The sequence below is a fragment of the Heterocephalus glaber genome, unplaced genomic scaffold, assembly GCF_053883595.1.
Source record: "Heterocephalus glaber isolate CG9 unplaced genomic scaffold, H.glaber_assembly_v1.0 deba00000347, whole genome shotgun sequence".
NCBI classification, from domain to species: domain Eukaryota; kingdom Metazoa; phylum Chordata; class Mammalia; order Rodentia; family Bathyergidae; genus Heterocephalus; species Heterocephalus glaber.
In genome coordinates this window covers 62,684,719-62,709,484 of record NW_028258143.1, presented here as the reverse complement: position 1 = coordinate 62,709,484, position 24,766 = coordinate 62,684,719, and the positions used below count along the sequence as shown (strand labels likewise).

Sequence of the window (24,766 nt, the reverse complement as noted above, 5' to 3'; positions counted from 1 at the left end):
TTTCAAAATGTTTAGAACCGTGGAAAGAATACAACAATATAATTATTATATTATAAAGGCTGCAGCCAGAGCTTATTTCATGGCTCAAATACTGGCTTTCTTTGAAATGTTAAGGAAATAGCTTCACCACATTACCTCACATTATCTAAAACAGAAAAAATAGGATTTTCTTTGTTTAAAAAAATTCCATCTAGATAAATTAGTGGATTAATATTTAATGGTTTTGGTCATTACAAATCCCATAGATAATATCCACTATAAAAGGACTTTAATTATTTATTACCTTTATAATCTGATGTCCTTGTTTAACAAAATATAATGAAACAAATTATCGTTGCTATCCAAATGAAATCTGAAAGCTTATTCTTTGCAATTTTAAACAATGATTAGTATGATAAATAAAAAAAATCTTTAATAGTCTTTAATTTCAATAAATGTGATAACCCATTTGAATTTCATAATTCAGTATGAGATTTAGAAAGGAAGAGTGTTGAATGCTGCCAGAAGAAACACATCTGACAGAACATTGTTGTTACATGGACAGATGCTAAAATTTTATATTAATATCATAACAGCTTAACAACTATATATTTTTTAACTGATGACAAGACGTTATGGAAAACAGAATTCTTTCACATTGCATAAAACCAAGAAAGTGATTTTAAAATGGTGTGCCTGAATATTTTCTAATAAAAAAGAAAAATAGCCTGGGTAAATAGTGTCAGTTTTAAGCAGCCAAATTTTGATATCTTCTAACTTGCTGAATGTCCTCATATCTAAAATTAACATCTAGCTTGCAGTTTTTCTTTCTACAAAGTACTGTTTTATCAACTTCATCACATGAGTGCAGGAGAACTTTTACTTTGGAATTTAATCACAAAACCTCTCAGCTGCCCTTGTACTAGGATGTAGGACCTAGAAGTTACAAAGCAGAGGTCTTAAAGGACCAAACAGCCAATATGTTTTGTGTGACCCTTCTGATATCAAAAGTCAACTACATTTAAATTTAGCAAAGTTTTTTGTTTATTTTTGTTTTGTTTTGGGAAAATAAAATAAAATCCAGATATTTACTTTTCTTGGAAGAAAACAAGATTCCTGGGAATGGACAACATTCCTACCAGACCCTTTCTGCAAGGACTGTTTAGCCATCAAGCAAGTCTGGCTCACCTAGGTACCTTACACTTTGTCCTCATCTAAGTTATCTGCCCAGCTGCTAATGATCTTGCATTTGTTACCCTCACCAAGACTTTAAGGCTGTAGATTCTTCTTTCCCCATTCATTCCCATAGACCATTCCTTCCTAAATTAGTCTACTTTGTGCTGCCATGAGAGAATACTGGAAACTGGGTAATTTACAAATAACAAAACTTTTTTCTTACAGCTCTGGAGAGTGGAGATTCCAAGCTCAAGGGACTGATGGGATTTCTTGTATAATGGAGGTCTGCTTCCAAGATGGCACTGTGAAGGCTAGGTCTTCCAGAAGAGAAGAACACTGTATGCTCATGTGACAGAAGGTGAGGCACAGGAGGGGTGAACTATCTCCTTCAAGCCCTTCTATAAGGATCACTACTGTCCTGCAAGAGGGTTGAGGCCTCCTAACTCAATCACCTCCCAAAGCCTACCTCCCAATACTGTGGCCTTGGGGATTAAATGTCAGTGTTAATTTTGCTGGAGATAAAAACTTTCAAATTATAGCACCCTCAGACAGTCTCCCAACCTGAAATTCCTGGGGCAGCCTCCTCCTCCTAACTGTGCTGCAACATTGAAGGTAGAAGACAAGAAAGGGTGACCAGAGAGGAAATGACTATGGAAAATAGACCAAGTTGTCTGCCTAGACTCCACATTCCCTTGTCACTTCTCACTGTCAACCCAAGATAATTGCAAGATAATACACAACTATGTTTTAAGTGCTTACTGTAGATAGGTCCTTACTATGATAGGTCCTTCAAGAATAATCTTAGGAATAGTAAAACATCAAGTATAAGGCAGTCGGGCTGGGGATTTAGCTCAGTGGTTTCACCGCCTGCTGGGCAAGCGCAAGGACCAGAGTTCGATCCCTGGTACCAAAAAAAAAAAAAAAAGTATAAGGCAGTAATTGTCTTTCTCCTTGCTTCATTATAAAATTTCTGAAACAGGAAACAAAGTATTGTATCTGACAATTAGATATTTTTACTTAATTACACATTCAGCAATAATGTAATACATGGAGTTTTATTTAAAATTTAGTGATGAATTATAAATGATGTTTTATTTTTATGTTCAATATAATTAAAATGAGAGAGCACTGTGTAAAAGGAAGAGGCACATGTATTTCACAAAATAAAATACAAACAGGAAAACCTGAAGTCACTGACACACTCTGCCACTTTTCCTTTTTAGCTAGGCTCAGCTATTACTGTTCTTACTACTGATAATTATACTGCTCAATAATGATTATTGTTCTTACAGTGATATTACATTAATGACAATAATAACAGTAACAATAGGAACTACAAATATTTGGGTACTTGCTTTATTCCAGCCAGTGGGCTTGCTCTAAGTACTTTGTATTTATTATCTCAGAGCAGTCTTAAAAGGCATACTATTAATGATCCCAATTTTAGAGATAAAGAAACTAACCTTAGACAGTATAAGAATATTGCCCATTGTCACACTGCTAATCATCAACTGGTATTGTATTCCAGGCGTAAATCTCAAGTCCATGCTCTTGGCCAGCATAGGGTTACCAGAACATTATGCCTACAGGATGCATGCCTTCTCCTTGCTTCCAGTGCTTACAATTTTAAATCTGTGATTGTCATATGAAGGCTCCCCATATTTATTTCTACACACAATGGTTAGCCCTTTCCTATTTATCTATTATTGCCTGAATTTTAACTCTAAGTTGGGAGTGAATGAGGAAGAATTGATGAGGAAATTTGTTTTAGTGAGAACTCCAGTTCAGATGCAACAACACTACCCCAGAATATGTGCTTTACAAATACATCCTCTTCAATTTCAACTTTCCATTCCAAATTTAGATGATAGAAAATGGCAAATGACCCTCCCTTGAACACTTCTTCCTGATTAAATGTTGATACTCCAATGGATCATTAAGATTTTGTTCCTAGGAAAAGAGATCTTTGTGGGATCTCAAGTGACAGAGTAATGACCTCTCAATTTTTTTAATGTAGGAAATGATATTTAGAAATGCGAAGTAGGAAGGCCCATTTGCTTAATTGATTGAGAATATTTTGTCTTTGTCTCTGTGGTAGCTAGCCTTGATTGTCAACTTGATTGGCCTGAGATGCATGTAGGAGATTAGTAAAGTACACTTCTGGATATGTCTGGTGGGTCATAGGGGTGTGACCTTGGAAACTATACTAGTCTCTGGACACTTCCTCTCTGGTTCTTCTCTTTCTCCTCAAATACTGTGAGTTGAGTAGCTTTCTTATGCCATTCCATTCTGCCATGATATTTCTGCTTTGGAACCAACCAACCCTGAAGTGAAGCCTCTTGAAACTCTGAACCAAAATAAACCTTTCCTCCTTTAAGTTGATGGTGTCAGGTATTTTATTTCAGCAAATAAAGTAAAATTGGTACCAAAGAAGTGGGGTTGTAGTACCTGACCATGTGGTTCAGGCACATTTAGAACTGATTTGTGGGAGGTTTTTGGAAAGCTTTGTAAATGTGGATTAATGAAGCCCTAGAATACTGAAAACAGAGCTTGATGGACAATTCTGGTGGGAGATCAGGAGACCAAAATGTTGAAGGGAATGAGGGCTAAAGAGACTGCGATTATGGGGTCTAGATGGGATGAGAACTCTATTAGGAATTGAACTGGAGGCCATGCGTGCCACATTTGGGCAAAGAACTTTTCTACATTTTTGTCCATGCTCTCAAACTTTGTGTGAGGATGAGTTTAAAGCCAATAGACTAATTGATCTGGTGGAAGAAATTTCAAAGCAGCCCAATGTTCAGGTTGTGCCATGAGAATTGACGGCTGCTTGTAGCATGATTTCTACTGAGAATCAAGAGCATCCACTCTTCAGAGGCCACTGCTGCCATGGTCTAACTGTTGGCAGACCTTGGTATTCTCCACATGATCTAATTTTACAGCATACAATGTAAGTGGGGTCATGGAAGCTTCCACCCTGATTTCAAAGGAAGACCTGGAAACAGAGGCAATACATGACAGAATCAGAGTCCTTGCCTGAAGCTGCTGAAATTGCAAAGTGTAAAGCTGTGGAAATGAAGCCAAAGCTGCAATGTAGACCACAGGAAAACTGAAATACCAATAAAGTGGAATATCTACCAAATAAAGTTGAAGGCAGCAAATAGAACCAGGCCAAGAGAGGGGCCATATGGGTCACATCAAGCAAATGCATAGGCCCAGAGCTCCCCAAGCCCTCTGAACTCACATTATGCCACCATGTGCTCAGGATGCTGGACAAGGAACTACAAGACTTAATGTTTGCCCTGCTAGATTTCAGTCTACCTTTAGTCCTATTCATTTCTATCCCAATATTACTGCCTTTTGTAATGATAATATTTACCCTATGCCATTGTATCTTACTTTATGAATCTAACAGAAGTTCACAGCTAAGAGTTTGCCCTAATCTCAAAGAAGACTTTGGACTTGGTGTTTTGACCAATTCTGAGACTACTGAGAATTTGAGAAAGAAATTATTCATCTTGTTGTTGTTGTTTTCACAGAGGATAATTACACAATGTTAGGTAGATATATGGCATTGTTATTGTCTCTAACTGGAGATTAAGTATGGTTTAGGGAAATAGGTTATCAAGTTCAGAAGAGTTATACTTCTAATGGTTAATGTTCATTATCAACTTGATTAACTTTAGAGACACCTACAAAATTAGTATGACGCACACTTCTGGATGTGTCTGGGTGAGTCATGGGGGTGTGATGTTGGGGATCTAGTCCTTGGCCCCTGCATTACTGGTTCTTTCCCCCAGGTAATGCTTCCCAGTTGCCTTCCTCCATCATGCCCTTCTGTTATGATGTTTCTGCCCTGGAGCGAGCTGCCCACAGACTGAGATCTCTGAAACTGTGAGCCAAAATAAACCTCCCCTCCTTTAAATTGCAGGTGTCAGGTTCTTTGTCCCAAAAATGGAAAGCTGTCTTATTTTTATTCCTTACAAGTTTGGAATACTGGGCTGCCAAAAAAATATATATATGTATATGTGTATACATATACATATATATATTCCTTATCTTTGAGATAAATTATGTTCACATAGACCAAAACAATAGAAAATTGAATCATAATGATAGTATAGAGTAATGCATTGTTGTATCATACCAAAATTTTTTCTCCATTAATTTTGTCATATCAAAATTTTAAAAGGCAATTTAATACCATTACATTTGTCTCATCTCCAGGTCCAACAATTTGTGGATGGCAGTAAAGAAGTTATAGGCCATGCTTCTATTCAAACCCACTAGGAAAATCAAGGCTAAAAATTAGAAATTGGATAATAAATTCTCATACAGAATTCATCTCTTACCTTTCCAGATCTTGTAGATCTTCACTTCTCTGTTGCCACTGAAATAAAATCTGAGTAACTTATTGTAATATTTTAACTTGGTATGGCTAGAGAAAGCAATAAAAATAATGAAGTTTTGCTAACAACCCATCAATTGGAGTATATGTCCTAAATATAGTTTGCAGAAATGATTTCAAGATGATAGATTTCCAGACCTTTGTTTATTACCTTTGTGCCTTTTCTGCATTTTATATTCACCCAAAAGATGTCCACATTTCCCAAGAAGCTGTTTGACACCCAAGGGTCAAAAATAGAAGACAAGACCCTCTCTCTGCTGAATACATACTTAAAATAATTATGAAAAGAGGACCCGAAATTTACATCAGTGCGGGTGTTATAAACTAAATAAATAGGTTTACAATGAGCATGAGGTAACTATACTCTTCTTCTCCAATAAAAAATACAGTAGCCCTAAATTTTGGTATTTCTGAGTCCTTGTTTATTAATGAGACAAAATTCCCTAATTTGCTGTCTATGTCTGACATAGGCTTCCAGACAACCACTTTCTCCTATATTCTGGGGGCCCCCAGAGGATGTTTGCAGATGTACACTGTCACTTCCTCTTTCACTTGCAAACTTCCCAGGAAAGACTAAATACCAGGTCCAATGGGCTTCTGCCTGTTCCATTACATTTCACTGTCCTTGTTAATGCCACTGTTCCTCTATATACTACTTTTGAAGTCCTCACACCTTTACATTCTCAGATCTTTACAATTTCTTTCCAAAAAGAAGCAGATACCTGAGTGTGTGTGTGTGTGTGTGTGTGTGTGTGTGTGTGTGATGAATTATTATCCCTGCCTATAACAGACCTCTAATATTCTACTAAATTGCCTCATGAAAACTGTCTTGGCAGCCTATGCCAGAGAGGTGGGGCTTGGAAATCTGATCTGAGGAAGGAGCTATCCTTCTTTGTTGCTCTTTTCCATCAGGCTCTTACCTTTTCTGGGGGCACTTGGATATAAACATTTTCCTAAAAAGTCTTCCGTGCAAAAACAATCTATTCCTACCAGAGACATGCAGAATTCATGGGTCTAGCACCTTGTCAGCCATGCTAAGCATGTCAAACTCTCAATTATAACTCAATGAGGGCCTTTACCACTACTTAACATTGGCTAATAATGAGATGTTATTGTATTAACTGACCAAGTATACATCAGTGCACTGTCACTCCATATGCCATCTCCCGTTTGCTTAAGCAACACAACAGTAGTTAACAAGTTGCATACGTAGGTTAATCCCTTACTCAAATCACAAGTCTTTCTTTACATTTTACATTTTAAAATCTTTTTTTTCTTTTGGGTACCCGGGATGGAACTCGGGTCCTTGTGCTTGTGCAGCAGGTGGCCAAACCACTGAGCTAAATCCCCAGCCCTTAAAATCTTATTTTACATTGATTACAGGACCTCTTTGTGTTAACTATCTTACTTCCTTAGAAGTTTCTGTCATTACACTGGGTCACTGGCTGCAATATGTGTCTATTATTCATCTCTATATTCATAAAAATGTCTAATACAGTATTCTACATGCTACCAGAACTCAAAATAATTTTATATCTAGTGGACAATAAAATCACCAAATTCAGTAAAAAGAAGTAAAATGACAGTTATACATACAAGAAGCATTTATGGGGAGTATATTTTATATACCATGTATCTTGCTGTCAGTAACACCATTTTTCTACATTTGCTAACCTCTGACAGGACTCTATATAACTTTCATGTTACTGAAATTTATTCAGAATTTATTAGAGTGACCTACCTGTGTATCTGCCCACCTTGTTATGTTATTAATATGTGAATTTTGAGTTACATGATTTCTCAAAAGTATCACATAATTCTTCCAGAAACTCCCTACATGAAAACATACTAAAAATAATACTGAAATGTTTAAACCATATTTTCATCTTATGGTATGATTTTATTTTTAATACACTGAATTATTCATTGTTTATATATTAATGGCATTGCAAGAGTAACTATGAACTTAATTTCTCATTATTCTCATTATTCTCTGCATCCTTCATTCACCATACCTGTAAGAATTACAGGTAAGTTTTATAGGATAAGACATCCATTCCTAATTGATCTCTACCTTTATTTTCTTTGACTCTTATTCATCGTATTCAACTAAATACCTGTGTAGATGTATCCTGACTAGCAAAGTAGTTTGTGGAAAATTTTATGTAGTACAATATTCTGATTCAGAAATTAACTATGCTTTGCTTGGTAATAAACATTATCACTGGTTGAGTCTATTCCCCTTCTCCCTGATTAAAAAAAGAGATTTGATAAGAATACCTAATTAATCATTCTCAAAGGTGAATTAATTGGTTACTGAAAAATTAGACTTGAGGCAGAAGTATGCAGAACATTTCAGGTTGAGGCAGAAAGATTGGGGGTCGGTGGTAAGACATGAGAAATATGGTTAGAATCCCTGTGAATGCAAGAAAGAAGTTGGAGGGTATGGTTTCCTTTTGTGGTAGATATTAGATCTCATATGCAGAGTCCTTAGAGGGCAAGTGCAAAGGCTACATGAGATCCTATAGAGTCTGAACACCACATGGTATATTTTGGGGAGGCAGTGAAGGTCTTATGCTAAGGCTACATGATTTGGAAGAAATCCTACTACCACTCAAGCAGTTGATCTTGACCCAGGAACAGCTTTGCGCCTTTTCAAATCAATAAATTGCCATATATATGCCTCTCCCTAATCTTGTCTAAGTAAACCCTGAAGTTCCTGGCATAACCTAAAAAGAAATGTGGTTGCTTCAAAAACTTGTTCTTGGCTCAAAGTAACTCAAAGCTGTATCTTAGTATTTTAACATTTACCTTTCCAAATTCTTGAAATATAACTGATTTTTCAGTAAAGAATGATATGTTTTCTAAGAGAAAACAATCAACTCTAAATCTCAAACCAGCCATTGTGACTCAAGGCATTTACTTTCTTCTACTCCTTGGAAAAATGATTCTCTATGTTAACAATATCAGTGAGATACAAATGGCTTCTCTAGAAAACAAGGTCTAAATACTAGCTTAGTGCTGTTATTATTTTTAATACTGGTCCTCTCTCCATTCTAGCTTCTATTCCACACATACCATCATTTGTGAAAACGTATTTGAATGTTGTTAGAATATTGATTCCATAATTTTAAAATAACAGAAAACTTTAACTTTCAAAAACTATTGAAATCAAGTTCCATATTTTGATGAAAGCAAGTAGTTTTTTAGAGTCTGTGATGAACAAGGTTTGCTGGATTCATTCAGAACTTCTTACCTAATGTACTCTAACATTGAATTATTCTCAAGGTCAAAATTTTTGTGTATCAGTTCAAGCCATCATATATCAGTTTTTTCCTGTAGTGAGAAATAATTCTTATAACTATAAGATTTAGCAAAATTCATTATTCACAATTTATTTTTCATAATTAATTTTAAAATTTGAATTGAGGAACAGCTGCCCATTTATTTAATGCATGATTCACAAGAGCGTCTCCTAATTTAAAAAGCACATTATTGTCTCATATACAGGAATTTGTAAATTAGATGTAGCATTTTTATAAACTCACTGACCATCAGGGTACTTTGTGATTACTCTAGATTCGTTCATTTTCTACACACATAAATTTAAGTGATGTGATATTATTCAATAATAGGAAGTATTTTTCTTTCCAATAGTGAAACTACAATTCAACAGAAATATTTTGAAGTTCCTTAAATATCCATTTCCTCCTGAATTAAAGGATGAGATTTGATCAAATGAGTTATGAAATAAAATTTTAGATCTTAATGAAATAAAATTGGCATCATTCAGTAATCTTTATTCCATGGCAAATCTAATAAACCTTATTGAAAATTACATATGAAGATTTTTAAATATTCACATCTTTTATCATATAAATTGATATCATAAATTAATTTAAGAATAAGCATAAATGAAATAAGAAATTCAAACCTAAATATTTGATAATTACAATATGTCAATTATACAATCATTTGCATTTTTAAAGAACTATTTAATATACACCATACTCATAGAATAAAAGAAAACGAAAAAATCTAAGATGCAAAATATATTATCTCAATTTTGTAACATGTATGTAAATACATTTATGTGCAAATATACATATGTGAAATATGGATAACTAGAACTCACAGTTTAATCTGTTTATACCAAATAATAAATTTTGTGTTCAGGCCTAATCTGAATCAGGCCTTAGGGGTTATTATATGGGAAAGAGTCGCACACTGGCCAGTCATATACAACTCTCCTGCATCCAGGCAACAGCATAACTTTGTCTATTCTATTTCACCCTACATATGTGGTACTTCTTGTGAATTTAGAAAAAGAACTTTATTAATCTCTAAAGAAATTTACCTACTAATATCAGTAATTAAATAGAAGAGCTAAAATAAAGAGATCAATCAGTTTTATTCTTAAAATAAACTTCGTATCATTAAGGGGTATGGTATGATTTTGCAGAAGTTCAATTCCTCTGCCAGTATGACCCTACTACCTTATTAATTATGGTTTTTATACATAAGAAAAGGAGTTATAAAAATTTCTCTCAGAGTGTCCCAGGTAGAGTTCTAAAGCAGTAGAGATAAAATTGTGAAAATTCCAAAGGTTAATAATTTCATGATGATATATATAGAAAATAAGTAGCTTTATTTACACATGTCACTTGAGGGAAACCACAAGCCTATATGGAATGAAGATGAGAGCACAAATAAGGGTGATGAGCTCTTTGAAGCATTGTTTCTGTTATTATGTAAATTAAGAGGGGCCTGGCTTTAGGTGACATCAAAGAAGATTGTTTGGAACCTGGGCCAAGCAACTGGGAGAAAATGTGTTCATTAATATACTGTACATGATGCATTGATCAACCAATATTGCTGTTTATAATCGCTCACCATAGCATTGGTTTTACACACCTGGACAAGTACACAGCTGATGTTACTATACAGTATAATGATGCAGAATGTACGGTGGTATCATAATTAAATAAGTTGACACATTGGCACAAGAAAATGATGATAATATGTTTTTGATCTCTAATAATAACCTCCAGTCATCACTAAATGATTCTCCAGGAAATTTGTTTGTCTTTAGTCATTTGTACCCCTGGTACTTTCCAAAGTTTTCATAAATCTTTTCACAAAATACAATCACTTTAATTGTTCCCCTTATGCAATTTTGTATGAAATAAAAGGTATAGGTAAGTAAAATTTTCTGCAGTGATGGGGGTTTATAAAATTTAGCCAAAAGTAATCAAAAGAAGGGAAGGGGTGTTTTCAAAAGAAAAGCTAATGCCACTGATAGGAAAGATTCACAGAGTTCAAATATCCATATTCCAATATTGATCATCCTGGAAATGTGTGGAAGACAGATGATAGAGGCATGGGCAGGAGAAATACGCTAAGTGTCTGGTATACAATCAGCACTCTGGTAGGCAATTTACACCCTTCTCTTACCTAATATTCAAAGAAAATATCATTTCCAATTTGTAAATATAGATGTAAAACTGAACATCTAATGCTAGAACCAAGTTTTCCGATCCAAATACCTGATCCTGATACAATTTACACAAAATATAATTCATATAATGTCAGGAAAAAACACTAGTAGGGAAAGACACGCATACATTTTATGTTTGTCCAGACATAGTCCTACCTGCTACTCCTACAGTATGTGTGTGTGTGATAGTGTGGGAGAACCAACTCTGAGCTCCAGAGGCTCAATGGAGCTAAGAGAGGGTGGGAAACAGTGGCAATTTGAATATTGTGGAGGTAAGGAGTGCAGCCAGGTGGAGTTTTCAGTGAAAGGGGGTCTGAGTCTGGGGTTCCCACTAGCAGAAGGCCAGGCATCTGGTGGCTCCTATACAAACACCCATGCCGCTCTTCTTGCACAGTGGTGTTCAGAGTAAACAAGGCAGCCCACAGGCACAGGCAGCCATGCCTCTGATACCATGGTCTGGAAATGTATGCAATGGATTATATGGGTGACATTCCGTGGACAGCCAGGGTTTTGTGGCCCGACATTCACAGAAATGGAGATTAATCAAGTTGGAGGGAAATGTGTTGTCCCACAACTGGTCGATGTGCCCAGTACTCACCCAAAGCCTCAGAGGGGGCAACTCGGACTCCTGCCTGCTACAGACAGCTGCTCCTACTTGGACCCAGGCAGGAAAAGACAGCTGTAGAAATAAATAAATAAATCTAAAATTTTTTTCTTTCCCCTTCCTTTATCAGGCAGCATCCAGTAATTTTCTCTAATATGAATACCACCAAAAGGAAGAATATTGGGTTATTGGGCCTGTGTGTGTGTGTGTGTGTGTGTGTGTGTGTGTGTGTGTGTGTGTGTGCACGCGCACATGCACATGAACACCTAGGGAGTGTATATGTGTATATAAGTGATTATGAACACTACTTATTACTTTTCCTTCTAGACTATCTTATCCTCTATGGTCATGTTCTGACACACTAAGAATTATTTTATATGGTTTGCTAAATTTGTGTTTCTGTCAGTTCCTTAATTAGATTCAGTCGCCCTGTATCTCTCTAACTCTCTACTTACATTCTCTTCTTCACTCTTCTTTCCTTCTTTCCCCTCTCATACCTTCTCATACTCTCTCCTACCCTTTCAAATCTCCTCCTACTGCCCCCCTTCTTTTCTTGTATGTAAATATTACCATTAAAAACTATTTTCTTGGGGCCGGGGCTTTAGCTCAGTGGTTCAGGTGCCTGCCTCACAAGCGCAAGGCCCCGAGTTCTATCCCCAGTACCAAAAAAAAAAAAAGCTATTTTCTTTCTCTGTGTATGGGGCTGAGCAATGGGTGTGCATGAGTATTAATTGTTGTTTTTGTTTTTAGTGTTTTTACCTAGTTTTGCAATGCTCTCTCAAACCAAGGCTTAATTCATAGGATTTGTTAGCTTTGTGTTGCTTCTTGTTTATTAAATGGATTCAACCTTTCCACATATTCTCTCACTTTCCATTTAAATTCCTTTCCTAATTCCTCTTTATTTCCCCTCACATACCCACTCAAACTTCTCTTTCCTTCCCCCTTCTTTCCTGGTAAATACTATCATTAACACCTATTTTCTCTTTCCACTTTCCTCCTTCCTCCTCTTGTCTTTTTTTCACTAGCCAATCCTACATTATCACTCTCTTTAAACAAGCTTTAAATTGCATGTTGACATAGAGTTGGTTTTTAGATGTTGATATTACGGGTAGTTATTCTCTCTTTGAAAAGTAGTGCCAGGAGCCAAACTGAGTATACTCTTTAACTAGTTTGAGTGGGTTATTGCACACTGTGACACAACCATAGCCTAGGGCACAGAAAAAGGGCACAGAAAAAGCCACTTGCTAAAAGATTTCCACACTGTAGTAGCAAAGATACACATTTCAACTAATCAGGAAAGTTCAACACAAAAACATAAGAATTGTAAGACTGGGGCCAGGGATTTAGCTCAGTGGTTTCACTGCCTGCTGCCCAAGTGCAAGGACCAGAGTTCAATCCCCGGTACCAAAAACAAAAGAATTGTAAGGCTGAGGATTTAGCTCAGTGGTTCTGCCATCTGCCTCGTAAGCACAAGGTCCCAAGTTCAATCCCTGGTACCAAAAAAGAAAAAAAAAACACATAAGAATTGTGTGAAAACAAAGCAAAAGAAGCCTACAAAAATTCATTAAGTCCCAAAAAACTAATCCCACACATACTGAAGTGAATAAAATTCCCTACAATTAATTGTAAAAAGTGATGGTTAAAATGACCCATGAGATTTTAAAAGATACAAATATCAGATGAAAGAATCAATTACTAAGAAAATAAGAATTATAAAAGACCACTTCAGTAAAGAGATAGAAGTTCTGAAGAAAGAAGAAATGAGCAAAAATCTGGGAACTAGAAACCTCAAGAAGTCAAATAAATTCAATTAAAAGTCTCAGCAGTAGGGAAGTAGAATCAGAAGAAAGCATAGCAAGACTTGAAGACAAGAAGGGTGGACTGGAGCATTGAGACAGAATCAAAGAAAAAAAAAAAAAGGAAACCACAAACGGATGGTTCAAGAGATCTTGAATTAATCCAAAAGAAAAATTTAAGGTTCATTGCCCTACAAGAGGGTTATAAAATACAGGCTAACATCATAGAAAATCAGTTCATTAAAGGTATTCCAGAAAACTTCTCAAATACAAAGACTAAGGCAAACACAAAGACTAAGACATTTAGAACCCCAGATAGACATATCCAAAATGAGACCTTCTCCACAAGATATCATTGTCCAAATGTGAAAAACCCAGAACAAATAGGAATATTGAAAGCTCATAGATATCTGTGCCAAATCACCTTATAAAGACAAATTCATCAGAGTAACAGATTTTACAAGATAAACCTTTAAAGGCCAGGAGAGCTTAGAATGATGTATTTCAAGCCCTAAAAGAAAATAATTGCCAACACAGATTATTATAGTCTGTAAGGCTATCCTTCAAGATCAGAGACCTTCCTTAGTAAGCATAAATTAAAGAAACCTATGACTACTATGACATCATTGCAGAAATACAAAGTGAATCCTACCACAGGTGAAGATACCAATAACAACCATGAGACAAAGGAAAGAAATAAATCTCATTGGGAGAGTAATAAACAAATCAGAAATAGAAATGAATCAAGCACTAGGAAAACAGCAAAATGACAGGAATTAGTTAATAACTTTCAATAAATACACTTAATATAAATGTCTTTAATTCTCCAAGTCTCCAACTACATCTGACAAAATAGATTTAAATTAAATTAGTCAGGGCCCGGGATATAGTTCAGGGATGCAGTGTCTGCCTGGCAAGCATGAGACCCTGAGTTCAATTCCTGGTACCAAATAAATGAGTAAATAAATTGGTCAGAAGAGTCAAAGAAGGGCACTATATCTTGATAATGACAGTAATTCACCAGAAGACGTAAATATGTGTGCAGTGAACATTGGCTCACCCACTTTCATAAAACACTATTTGACACAGAAAAGATCAACCCCAGAACAATCATGGGGGCGGGATTCAATGCCCCAATCTCACATATAGGTCAGTCTGACCAAAAAGTCAATGAAAATAACAATTAAACTATTCTATAGTTCAAATGGATTTAGTAGACTTCTACAGAGTATTCCCTCCAACAATAGCAGAATACATATTCTTTTCAGCAGCCTACAGAACTTTTTCCAAAATAGACCATATTTTAGGTCATAAAGCAAGTCTCAATAAATACAAAATAACTGAAATAATTTATGCATGCTATCAGATCAGAATAGAATGAAACTAGAGATCAGCACCAAACACACACACACACACACACACACACACACGCACACACACACACAGAGACTACACAAATATATGGAAATTATATATTACACTCTTGTGGATTCAATAGGTCAGAGAAAATATCAGGGAATAAATTTTTAAATGCCTATAGTTAAGCAATAATGGAAACAATATAGCAGAATCTCTGAGACACAGTGAAAGTTGTTCTAAGAGGGAAGTCTAGAGGTTGTTTTTTTTGGGGGGTGGGGGGGTTACCAGGGATCGAACTTGGGTCTTTGCACTTGCAAGGCAGGTGGCAGAACCATTTAGCTAAATTTCTGGCTGGGAAGTATAGAGTTATGAGTTCCAATATAACAAAAACAGAATGGCCCCAAATGAATGACCTAACAGTGCATCATAAAGCCCTAGAAAAACAAGGTCAAACCAAACCCAGAACAAGTGGAAAGAAGTAATAAAGAACAGAGCAGCAATTGCTGAAATTGAGACTTTAAAAGACCAACAGAAGGATCAATTTATCAAAAGGCAGATTCATTCAAAGATTAACAATATTGATCAATCCTTAGCCAAATTTACAAAAGAAAGAGAAGGTAAAAATTAATAAAATTAGAGATAACTGAAGTTAAAACAGACACCACTGAAATCTAGAGGGTTATCAGAATTTTGAAAATGTATACTCCTATAAATTGGAGAATACAAAAAAATTGACAAATACCTAGGCACATGTGACCTACCAAAATTGAACCAAGAAGGAATAAAAAGTCTAATAAGTTGATAATAAGTAATGAGATTGTTGCAAGTAATAAAATATCTATCAACTAAGAAAAACCAGGACCTGATGGGTCTACAGCTGAATTTTACCAGACCTTGAGAGAAGAACTATTGTCAGTGCTTCTGCAACAGTTCCAAGTAATAGAAAGGGAAGGAATGCTTCCAAATTCATTCCATGAAACCCTCATTACCCTGACACCAAACCTAGGAACTCAACCTAAAAGGAGCCACAGTCTAATATCCTTGATGAACATAGGGCAAAACCTGAATAAGATTATTGTAAACAGAATTCAACAATTATAGCAGCACAATTAATATTAGCTAAATCTTGGAAACAGCCTATATATCCAACAATAGATGGCTTGATAAAGAAAATGTGGTATTTATACACAATGTAGTTCTACTCTGACATAAAGGATAAACTCTAGTCATTTGTAGGAAAATGGATGGACCTTGAGACCACAATGTTAAGTGAAGTAAATCAGACACACATGCATAAATATAACATGGTTTCTCTTGTATGAAAAACTTGATATATAAATAAAGTATGAAATAAAAGATATAATAGGAAAAAGAGAGAAAAACAGTTATTGTTACCCAGCATGGACAATGTATCTAAGAGTACCTCAATTTAGTATAACTGTCTTATATGTTTTATATTTTTGGCCAATTAGTCTGGTTGTTAATTTGTATATATGATAATTAGCTTTATAATGACTAATAAGATACCTAAATGAATCTGATGCTGACAAAGTAAAAGGGTGTGGAGGAAAAGAGAATTGAGATGGGGTATGTACCAATTCCCTACAATGAATGTAATCATTATGTACTGCAAATATGTACTAATAAAATTTATTTAAATAAAAGAATTCAACAATACATTAAAAACCTCATACACCACTACTAAGTTTGTTCCATCCCAGTGATGCAAGGATGGTTCAACAGATGTAAATAAATAAATCACAGAAATAGAATCAATTAATAAAATTACATGACAATCTCCACAGATGTAGAAAAAGCCTTTATCAAAATGTAACATCCTTCATGATAAAACCCTGATGACATTAAGTATATAAGGATCTTACCTCAAATGGATCAAGTCATTTATGGAAAATTCACAAAGAGCATCCTGCTGAATGAGGAAAAAACCTTGAAAATATTCCCTCTAAAATCAGGAATCGCACAAGGGTGTCTGTTATGTCCTCCAAAATAATATCAAGAACTAACAAACAGGATTGTGTTTAGCTTTCTATTATAACATTTTCTAAATTTTTATTTTGAACTAACTTTGCACTTAGAGAAAAGTTGGTAGAAAAGCAGAGTTTCTTTATATCTCTCACCCAGTTTCTCTAATATTAAAATATCTTGTATAACCTTAGTGCAATTATCAAAAGCAGGAAACTAATAAAAATAAGACCTCATTTTATTTTACCGCTTTTCAGTAATAGCCTTTATTCCTCCAAACCTTTATCAAGAATCCTATATTGTATTTAGTTGTCACTTTCTCCTTAGAATTCTCTCATATGAGAGCCCGCTGTGGGTGGGCAAGTCTGAGTATACCCTGCTGAGGTCCTGAGTCCCACGGAACATGCTGAATCAGCCCACTGCAGAGAGGCATGTCTGTGCATGCCCTACCGAGGTCCTGAGTCACACAGAAGACGCTGAATCACGCCTCTGCAGACAGGCAGGTCTGCCCATGACCGACCGAGGTCCTGAGTCGCACAGAACACGCCGAATCAGCCCGCTGCAGACAGGCAGTTCTGCCCACGCCCTACCGAGGTCCCCAGTCATGCAGAATACATCAAATCAGCCCGCTGCACACAAGAAGGTCTGTGCATGCCCTACAGAGGTCCTGAACCAAGCAGAAGACACCGAATCACCCCGCTGCAGACAGGCAGCCACCTGGTTCCACACTACAAAGACACAGAGGACACCAGACCACCAGACCAAGGTACTGAGTCCCGCTCTTCCTGGCCCAGAGGTAGGGGCTTCCTAGTCACCATCCCTCCCACTGCTCCCAGCCCAGAGGAAAGGATTTTTGGGCCAACTTCTGTCCCACTGCTCCTGGCCCAGAGGAAGGGGCTTCCAGGCCACAATCCCTCCCACCGCTCCCGGCCCAGAGGGAAGGGCTTCTGAGCCACCATCCCACTGCTCCTGGTCCAGAGGAAGGGGCTTCCCAGCCACCATCCCTCCCGCTGCTCCCAGTCCACAGGAAAGGGCTTTTGGGTCACCATCCCTACTGGTGATCCCGGCCCCTGTCCCACCTCACCCACCTCACAGGAGGTAATGTGTGCAGGTGCTAACAGCCCCCCCACCCCAGTCGAAATGAGAAAATACATAAATAAGTCTCAAAACCAGACTTCCAGATCACCTACACCAACCCCAAAGGGAAATGAGATGGAATACTCTGATACTCAACCATCTGGACCCACTGAACTGGCAACAAAAGGAGATCTAGAAAAAATGAAACCAGAAATAATTTTTCAGATAACAGGAGAAATTGTGTCCCTAGTGCAAGACATGATTAATACATCTATAGAGGAGCTGAGGAACATGATGGAATCCCAACATAAGAAACAAATGGAATCCATAAAACAGAGGCAAACAGATTTACAAAATATAAAAAACTTCACTGACAGACTACACAGCAGAATGAGCCAATGTGAGGACAGGATTTCAGATATAGAAGATAAGATTACAGTTAGTGACCAGGAAAAGAAAAATTGCTTCAGAATTATAAGGGAGCATGAGAAATCAATCCAGCAGCTGCTAGATGATGCAAAGAAGAATAACATAAGACTGATTGGAGTCAAAGAAGAAACAGGAGAGAGTGCAGATCACATAAAAAATCTCTTCACAGAAATAATGGCAGAAAACTTCCCAAGCAGGGGAAAAGAGCTTGACATACAGATAAGTGAGGCATATAGGACTCCAAATAGCCTTGATCAAAAAAAGTCTACACATAGGCATATAATTGTTAGGATTCCAGAAACACAACAGAAGAACAAAGTTCTACAAGCAGTCAGAGAAAAGAAACAAATCACATACAAAGGAAAGACCATCAGAATCATAGCACACTTCTCAACACAAACCACCAAGGCAAGAAGAGCTTGGAGTGACATATTCCAAGCCCTAAAAGAAAATAGCCTCCAACCCAGATTGATGTACCCTGCAAAACTATCTTTCAAAATTGATGGAGAAATAAGATACTTTCATGACAAAGAGCACCTGAGGAACTTCGTGAATACCAAACTAGCACTCCAAAGAATTTTACACAATAGCCTAGGAACAGACATTGAGGCTCATAACCCCAGGAAGCAAAGCAGAATGAACCCATCTGGCATGACAAGAAATTAAATGTAAACGGGGAGAACCCAACAAAAAGAAAAAGTCAGGGCAATGACAAGTCAATACATTTCAGTTATAACCATCAACGTTAATGGTCTCAATTCACCAATCAAAAGAAATAGATTGGCAGAATGGGTCAAGAAGCAAAATCCAACAATATGCTGCATACAAGAAACACACTTCATTCAAAAGGAAACTCATAGACTGAAAGTGAAAGGGTGGAAAACAATACTCCATGTGACAGGAACCCCAAAAAAAGCAGGAGCAGCTATCTTCTTGGCAGATCAAGTAGATTTCAAACCAACACTAATTAAGAGAGATGAAGAAGGACACTATATCCCTGTAAAGGGAAGAATCCAAGAGGAAGAGATGACAATCATAAATATCTATGCACCAAACACTAGTGCACCCAACTATATAAAACTAACGGACATGAAAAGTCATATATACACTAATACAATTGTAGTAGGAGACCTCAACACCTGACTGTCACAAATAGATAGATCAACTCGACTAAAAATAAGTACTGAAATACTAGAACTCAATCAAACTCTTGAACAAATGAACTTAACAGATGTTTACAGAGTCTTCCACCCCACAAAATCAGAATACACATTCTTCTCAGCTGCATATGGGTCATTCTCCAAAATAGACCACATACTCACACATAGAACATGTTTAAGTAAGTGCAAAGGTATTGAAGTTATCCCCTGTATATTATCAGACCATAGTGCGATGAAATTGCATATGGAGAACCATAGCAAAAGGAACTCAAAAAATTTCATAAACAGGTGGAAATTGAACAACACACTTCTGAATAACCAATGGATCACAGAGGAAATTAAAGAAGAAATCAAATAGTTCCTTCAATTAAATGACAATGACAATATAACATATCAGAATCTATGGGACACAATGAAAGTAGTCTTACGAGGGAAATTCATTGCAGTGAATACACATATTAGGAAAACAGAATGAGCTCAATTAAACAACCTGATGTTGCACCTCAAGCTTCTAGAAAAAGAAGAGCAGAACAACCCCAAAGCTCATACAAGGGAGGAAATTATAAAGATCAGAGGAGAAATCAATGCAATGGAGACTAAGAGAATGATACAAAAAATCAATGAAGCCAGGAGTTGGTTCTTCGAAAGAATCAACAAAATTGACAAACCTTTAGCCAACCTTGTCAGAAAAAGGAAAGAAAAGGCCCAAATCTATGCAATTAGGAATGAAAAGGGTGAAATTACAACAGACCCAGGAGAAATCCAGAGGATCATCAATACCTACTTCCAGAACGTATATGCCAATAAGATGGACAACACAGAAGAAATGGACAGATTCCTGGATACATATGAATTACCAAAGTTGAACGAAGAAGAAGACCTAAAATTTTTGAACAACCCAATATCAACCAATGAAATTGAAAATGTAATTAAAAACTTATCAACTAAGAAAAGCCTGGGTCCTGATGGCTTCACTGCTGAATTCTACAAGACATTTAGAGAGGAACTGCTGCCACTATTGCTTAAGCTCTTCAATGAAATTGAAAGGGAAGCTATACTCCCAAATTCGTTCCTGGAAGCAACCATCACCTTGATCCCCAAAGCAGAGAAAGACCCAACTGAAAAAGAGAACTATAGGCCAATCTCACTAATGAACATAGATGCAAAAATCCTTAATAAGATAATGGCAAACAGAATGCAGAAGATCACCAAGAAGGTCATACACCCTGAGCAAGTGGGATTCATCCCAGGGATGCAGGGATGGTTCAATATATGAAAATCAATCAATGTAATACACTATATCAATAGAGCCAAGGACAAAAACCATATGATTATCTCCATAGACACAGAAAAAGCATTTGACAAAATCCAACATACATTTATGATAAAAACCCTGCAAAAAAAATTGGAATAGATGGTCTCTACCTCAAACTGATAAAAGCCATCTATGCAAAACCAACAGCCAATATCATACTAAATGGTCAAAAACTGAAATCCTTCACACTAAAATCAGGAACAAGACAAGGATGTCCACTATCACCACTCTTGTTCAATATAGTTCTGGAAACATTAGCCACAGCAATTAGACAAGAGAAAGAAATAAAAGGAATAAAGATAGGAAATAAAGAAGTCAAATTGTCATTATTTGCAGATGACATGATACTCTATATAGAAGACCCCAAGAACTCCACCAAAAGTCTTCTAGACTTAATAACCAAATTCAGTCAAGTAGCTGGTTACAAGGTCAACACACAAAAATCAATAGCTTTCCTCTACACCAATGACAGACTCACTGAGAGAGAAATAGGGCAAATAATTCCTTTCATAATAGCATCCAAAAAACTGAAATACCTAGGAATCATCCTAACAAAAGAAATCAAAGACCTCTTCTCTGAAAACTATGGCACTCTGAAAAGAGAGATTGAAGATGATATCAGAAAATGGACAGACATCCCCTGCTCCTGGTTAGGAAGGATCAATATAGTGAAAATGGCCATACTTCCAAAACTGCTCTATAGATTTAATGCAATTCCAATTGAGATCCCAGCAGCATACTTCATAGACCTCGAGAAAACAATTCAAAAATTCATTTGGAACAAGAAGAGACCCAGAATAGCAAAAGCAATTCTAGGTAACAGAGACATGGCAGGGGGTATTACAATCCCCAACCTGCAACTATACTACAAAGCTACTGTGATAAAAACAGCATGGTACTGACAAAGAAACAGACTTGAGGACCAGTGGAACAGATTAGAAGATGCAGAAACAATGCCAGACACACTCAGCCATCCCATCTTCAATAAAGGAGCCAAACACCCTCACTGGAGGAAAGATGGCCTCTTTAATAAATGGTGCTGGAAAAATTGGGCTTCAACTTGCCAAAGATTAAAACTAGACCTGTATCTCTCACCATACACTAAACTAAAATCAAAATGGATTAAAGATCTAAATATTAAAATAGAAACTCTGAACCAGTTGGAACAGAGGTTAGGTAGAACCCTTGAAGACATCGGTGTAGGAAAAGATTTTATGAACAAAATCTCAGTTGCCCGTGAACTAGCACAATCAACAGATGGGATCTCTTCTTATTAAAAGGCTTCTGCACAGCAAGAGAAACCACCAGCAGTGTGAAGAGACAACACACAATGTGGGAAAAAATCTTCACCTGCTCTTCCTCAGACAAAGGTCTACTATCTCAAATCTATAAAGAACTTAAAAATATCAGACCTCCCAAATTTAAAGACCCAATCCAAAAATGGGCATCTGAAATGAACAGATATTTCTCAGACAAAGAAGTAGAAATAGCAAATAAATACATGAAAAAATGTTCAACATCACTGGTCATTCGAGAGATGCAAATGAAAACAGCGCTAAGATTCCACCTCACTCCAGAAAGAATGGCTGCTATCATGAAATCAACCAATAACAAATGCTGGTGGGGCTGTGGGGAAAGAGAAACACCGCTCCACCGCTGGTGGGAGTGAAGACTGGTGCAAGCACTGTGGAAATCAGTATGGAGATACCTCAAAGAACTAGGACTGGAAATCCCATTTGACCCTGCTATTCCACTACTGGGTATCTTCCCCAAAGAATTAAAAGAATCATACCACAGTGATATATGTGCACTCATGTTCATAGCAGCACAGTTTGTAATAGCTAAAACTTGGAAACAGCCCAAATGCCCATCAACTGGAGACTGGATAAACAAAATGTGGGTTTTTTATAAAATGGAGTACTACTCAGCCATAAAAAATGAGAAATTAGAGACATTTATAGCTAAGTGGATGCACATTGAGGTGATACTCTTAAGTGAAATAAATAGGACACATATGTGTAAATACTGAATAATTTCTCTGGTGTGAGAAACTGAAAGTGTAAATAAGGACTAAATGTATAATAGGTAATGTGAAATAGGAGGAAAAGGGGCAAAGGGGAAGGAAGTGGGAGGGCTAGGGGAAAAGATAGAAAGGAATGGGATTAATATGAGAAAATGGAAAAATAGGAACAAAGTATTTGTAAATAGGGAGGAATGGAGGGGTTGAAGGGAGGGCTGGGCAAGGGTGAAAAATAAGAACCAAGAGAGACTATGTAAAGGTGCAAATTTCCAATGATGAATGTCATTATATTGTATACCTAAAATGGACCAATGATTCGAATGAATAATCGATAATGTAAAATAGGAAGAAAAGGTCCAAAGGGATAGGGGTAGTGGGAGGGGCAGGGGAAAGGAAAGAAGGGAAAGGAAAAATGCTGAGAAATGGAAATAATGGAAATAAAGTCTTTGTAAATAGGGAAGGGTGGAGGGGGTGAAGGGAGGGCTAGGAATGGGGAAAAAATAAGAACCAAGATGCATTATGTAAAGGTACAATTCCCAATGAGACATGTAATTGTGTTGTAAACCTACAATGTACCAATAAAAGAATTTAATACAAAAAAAAATTCTCCCATATCAAACAGGTTGTTTGTCTTACCTTACTTTCAAGACTCTGACACTGTGAAAAAGTATTGATAGTAAGTTGTGCTTTTGTTTTGCTTTGCATACAATACTAAGCATTGAACCTAGAGCCTACACAATGAGCTACATTCCCTACTCTGTCCTTTCTCTTTTTTCTTTGTTTGGAAGCAGGGTCTCACTAAATCACCAACTTTCCCAAGCTGGGCTCAACCTTGTGATCCTCCTGCCTCAGACACCCAGAGTACTGGTGTTACAGCCATGTGCCACCATGCCTGGCTCTGATCCATAGAATTTCCTTCAATTTGGTTTGGTCCAGTGTTTCCATGATTGCAATAGATTACACATATTCAGCAATACTACTGTAAAATTTATGTTGTGTATCTTTATAAGAAAATAAACTACAAGTCTATTTTTCAAAAGGTTTATACCGTATTTCATCAGGTGAGACATGGTCAGTCTTCATAGTTTTAATCATTCTAAGTTGTTAATTGGTGGTGGTATGTGATCACTTTTTTATGTATTATTTGCTGTTTGTGACCATTAATTATGTTTCTCAACTTCACTGAATAAAGAGACACTTAGCAGATTACTAAAGCACTCTTTTGGATGTGTCTGTGGGTTGTCCCCAGAGATGGAACCCAGTAAACTGAGAGACGACCCACTCTGATTATGAGTGGCTCCATCTAGTAGGCTTCTAGCCTTGATGGAATGAAAGGAAAGGAAGGAGGAAGTTGACCTTCCTTTGAAAAGCACCATTCTGCCCAAGCCTTTTTGCTACTGCCATGGATGATCTGTGGACATCAAACTCCAGCTTCTTCAGTCTTGCAGTGTGGATTCATACCAGCTACTCTCCAGGCCTTCATTCTTGAATTGGTGCTTGGTCCATTTTATTCTTGGTCCATTCTTGGACCATTTTATTCTGCAGCTTCCACTTTCTTGGACTGACCAACTACTGGGTTCTCTGGTTCTGTATTGTGCAGTTGGTCATTGTGGACTATCCTGTAAGCCTATCTAATATGTCTCCTAGCATAATTTTACAGATAGATAGATAGATAGATAGATAGATAGATAGATTGATTGATAGATAGATTCTCTAAAGATCCCTAACCAAAACACTATCTATATCTGGTAAAATATCCGTTCAAAATTTTTGTCTATTTTTTATTAATCTTTCTATTAACTTGCAAAAATTCTCTATATATTTTATATTATAGATAAATGAGCTAAGTAGAAATATTAAAAGCAGTCAGATAGGGCTAAGTCCTCGAGAAGGCCAGGACAAAGGTAAAACAAACCACAGTACCACATCAATTAGACGTCCTGGCTGTACACACAGAAGGGAC

At 36.7% G+C, this 24,766-nt stretch overlaps 1 protein-coding gene across 3 annotated transcripts in view; it reads right to left on the bottom strand.

Moving 5' to 3' along the window:
- LOC110346362 (uncharacterized) overlaps window positions 1–24,766 on the bottom strand; it is a 316,545-nt gene that overhangs the window by 20,673 nt on the left and 271,106 nt on the right. For 2 of the 3 annotated variants that reach the window (XM_087201353.1, XM_087201376.1), the window contains one exon: window positions 9,575–11,739. In XM_087201353.1, coding sequence (XP_087057479.1) covers window positions 11,461–11,739 — 279 coding nt within the window. In that variant the 3' untranslated portion in view covers window positions 9,575–11,460. Of the gene's footprint in view, window positions 1–9,574; window positions 11,740–24,766 lie in introns of those variants that run through there. The other variant, XM_087201362.1, reaches the window with a different exon arrangement.